This window comes from Anoplophora glabripennis, unplaced genomic scaffold (assembly GCF_000390285.2).
Source record: "Anoplophora glabripennis isolate ALB-LARVAE unplaced genomic scaffold, Agla_2.0 scaffold241, whole genome shotgun sequence".
Taxonomy (NCBI): Eukaryota; Metazoa; Arthropoda; class Insecta; order Coleoptera; family Cerambycidae; genus Anoplophora; species Anoplophora glabripennis.
Genome location: NW_019416432.1, coordinates 13,458 through 15,467, shown reverse-complemented (window position 1 = coordinate 15,467; position 2,010 = coordinate 13,458). Strand labels below are relative to the sequence as shown.

At 39.7% G+C, this 2,010-nt stretch overlaps 1 protein-coding gene across 1 annotated transcript; it reads right to left on the bottom strand.

The window, feature by feature from the left end:
• LOC108906636 (uncharacterized protein DDB_G0287625-like) lies at positions 1–1,047 on the bottom strand. Its single transcript, XM_018709950.1, has 2 exons — positions 966–1,047; positions 1–362 (listed from the first exon to the last, which is right to left on the bottom strand). The coding sequence occupies exons 1-2, from the start codon at positions 1,045–1,047 to the stop codon at positions 1–3; spliced, it is 444 nt and encodes a 147-aa protein (XP_018565466.1).
• Positions 1,048–2,010: the final 963 nt, after the last annotated feature.

Below are 2,010 nucleotides of genomic sequence, written 5' to 3'. Positions count from 1 at the left end.
TCATAGATTAGAGTAGTCTGCTTTAGTTGTTACCGTTGTTGCTATTGCAGTTGTACATGCTATTGCTGTCGTTCTTCCTGCTGCTGCTGCTACTGCTCGTGTTGTTGTTGTTGCTGTTGTTGTTGCTTTGTTGTTGCTGTTGCTGCCGCTGTTGCTGCTACTGCTGTTGCTGCTACTGCTGTAGCTGCTGCTGCTGGTGCTGTCGGTGTTGTTGTTGTCGTGGTCGTCGTTGTCGTTGTCGTGGTCGTCGTCGTGGTCGTCGCCGTCGTCGTGGTCGTCGTCGTGGTCGTCGTCATGGTCGTCGTCGTGGTCGTCGTCGTGATCGACGTTGTGGTCGTCGTTGTGGTCGTCGTTGTTGTCGTCTTTGTTGTCGTTGTCGTCGTTGTCGTCGTTGTCGTCGTTATCGTCGTTGTCGTCGTTGTCGTTGTTGTCGTCGTTGTCGTTGTCGTCGTTGTTGTCGTTGTTGTCGTTGTTGTCGTTGTTGTTGTTGTTATTGTTGTTGTTGTTGTTGTTGTTGTTGTTGTTGTTGTTGTTGTTGTTGTTGTTGTTGTTGTTGTTGTTGTAGTTGTGTTGTAGTTGTTGTTGCTGGTGTTGGTGGTGCTGCTGCTGTTGTTGCTGTTTTAGATCAATAGCATCAATACCAACGACAACAACAGCGACGGCAACTACAACAACTACAGCTGCTACAACACTTGTACAGCAACAACAACTGAAACAACAACAACAGAAGTGGCAGCACCAGCAAGATCAATAACAACGCGATCTAATCTGAGGCAACGACGCTGATAACGCTCTTAAATCTTGTTACTTGAACTGATTTGCTTAGCCAACAGTACGCGTAAGGATGATAAGAAGTGTTCTGTCGAGTTGGAAAGCAAGGCTTTGACTACAACAGTAAGGAATCTCTGACTATTTAGTAAGAAATACTCTGATCATAGATTAGAGAAGTCTGCTTTAGTTATTACTGTTGCTGCTGCTGCTGCTGCCGTTGTGTTGTTGTCTGTTGTTGTTGTTGTTGTTGCTGCTGCTGTTGTAGATCAATAGCATCAATAACAACGACAACAACAGCAGCAGCAATTATAACTACTATAGCTGCTACTACTACTACTACTACAACTATATCAACAACAATAGAAGCGCAGCACCAGCAAGATCAATAAAGTAATAGCAACGACATCTAATCTAAGGCAACGATGCTGATAACGTTCTTAAATCTTGTTACTTGAATTGATTTGCTCAGCCAACAGTATGTATAAGGGGGATAATAATCCTTCTGTCAAGTTGGAAAGGAATGCTTTGACTACAACAGTAAGGAATCTCTGACTACTTAGTAAGGAATACTCTGATTATAGATTAGAGAAGTCTGCTTTAGTTATTACTGTTGCTGCTGGTGCTGTTGTACAATGAAGGGCAACTTAAAGTCCCCACTAGTTGGGTCGCTCTCATTCTATCGCGCCCCACCACAAATAATTACGGATTGTTTCGGACTGGGAGTGGGATATGGAGATATACTACACCGTGGCAACAAAAACTCTGATATTTTCGATAGGGTAAATAATTAATCTGATACCAGTTGCATTTGGTATTTTTGTAAATATTATTTTATTAATGATATGTAATGTATTGTAACAATTCTTGGTTAGTTAAATCATTAAATTGAAGAATTTTTTAAAAATCAAATGTTATAAACCGTTTACTATTTTAACCATTGTTCACTACTCCACATACCTGCATATTTAGTGTTTTCCTGTATTAGAGATATTCATTTATAAATGTTGTCTTAAATCAACACATACAGGGTGGACTAATAGTGATTATATTTACTCCTATGTCATATAGATAGAAAATACTTATTTTATTAGGGCATCGAGCGGTGCCTTAAGGAGGACATTTTAAAAATATTATGAAGTATACGGAGTATTTTGGAAGGCTATATCAAACATGATTTATAAATGGGATGACCCGTTTTTTATATTTCATATATACAAAATATTTCAGACAAAATAACTA

Excerpts from the sequence above, each read along its gene's own strand:
- LOC108906636 (XM_018709950.1), bottom strand. The coding sequence starts at position 1,047 with ATGCTATTGATCTACAACAGCAGCAGCAACAACAACAACAACAACAGA. Across the intron at positions 363-965 it reads CAGCAGCAGCAGCAGCAACA|ACGACAACAACGACGACCAC; the intron begins GTAATAACTAAA and ends ACGACAACAAAG.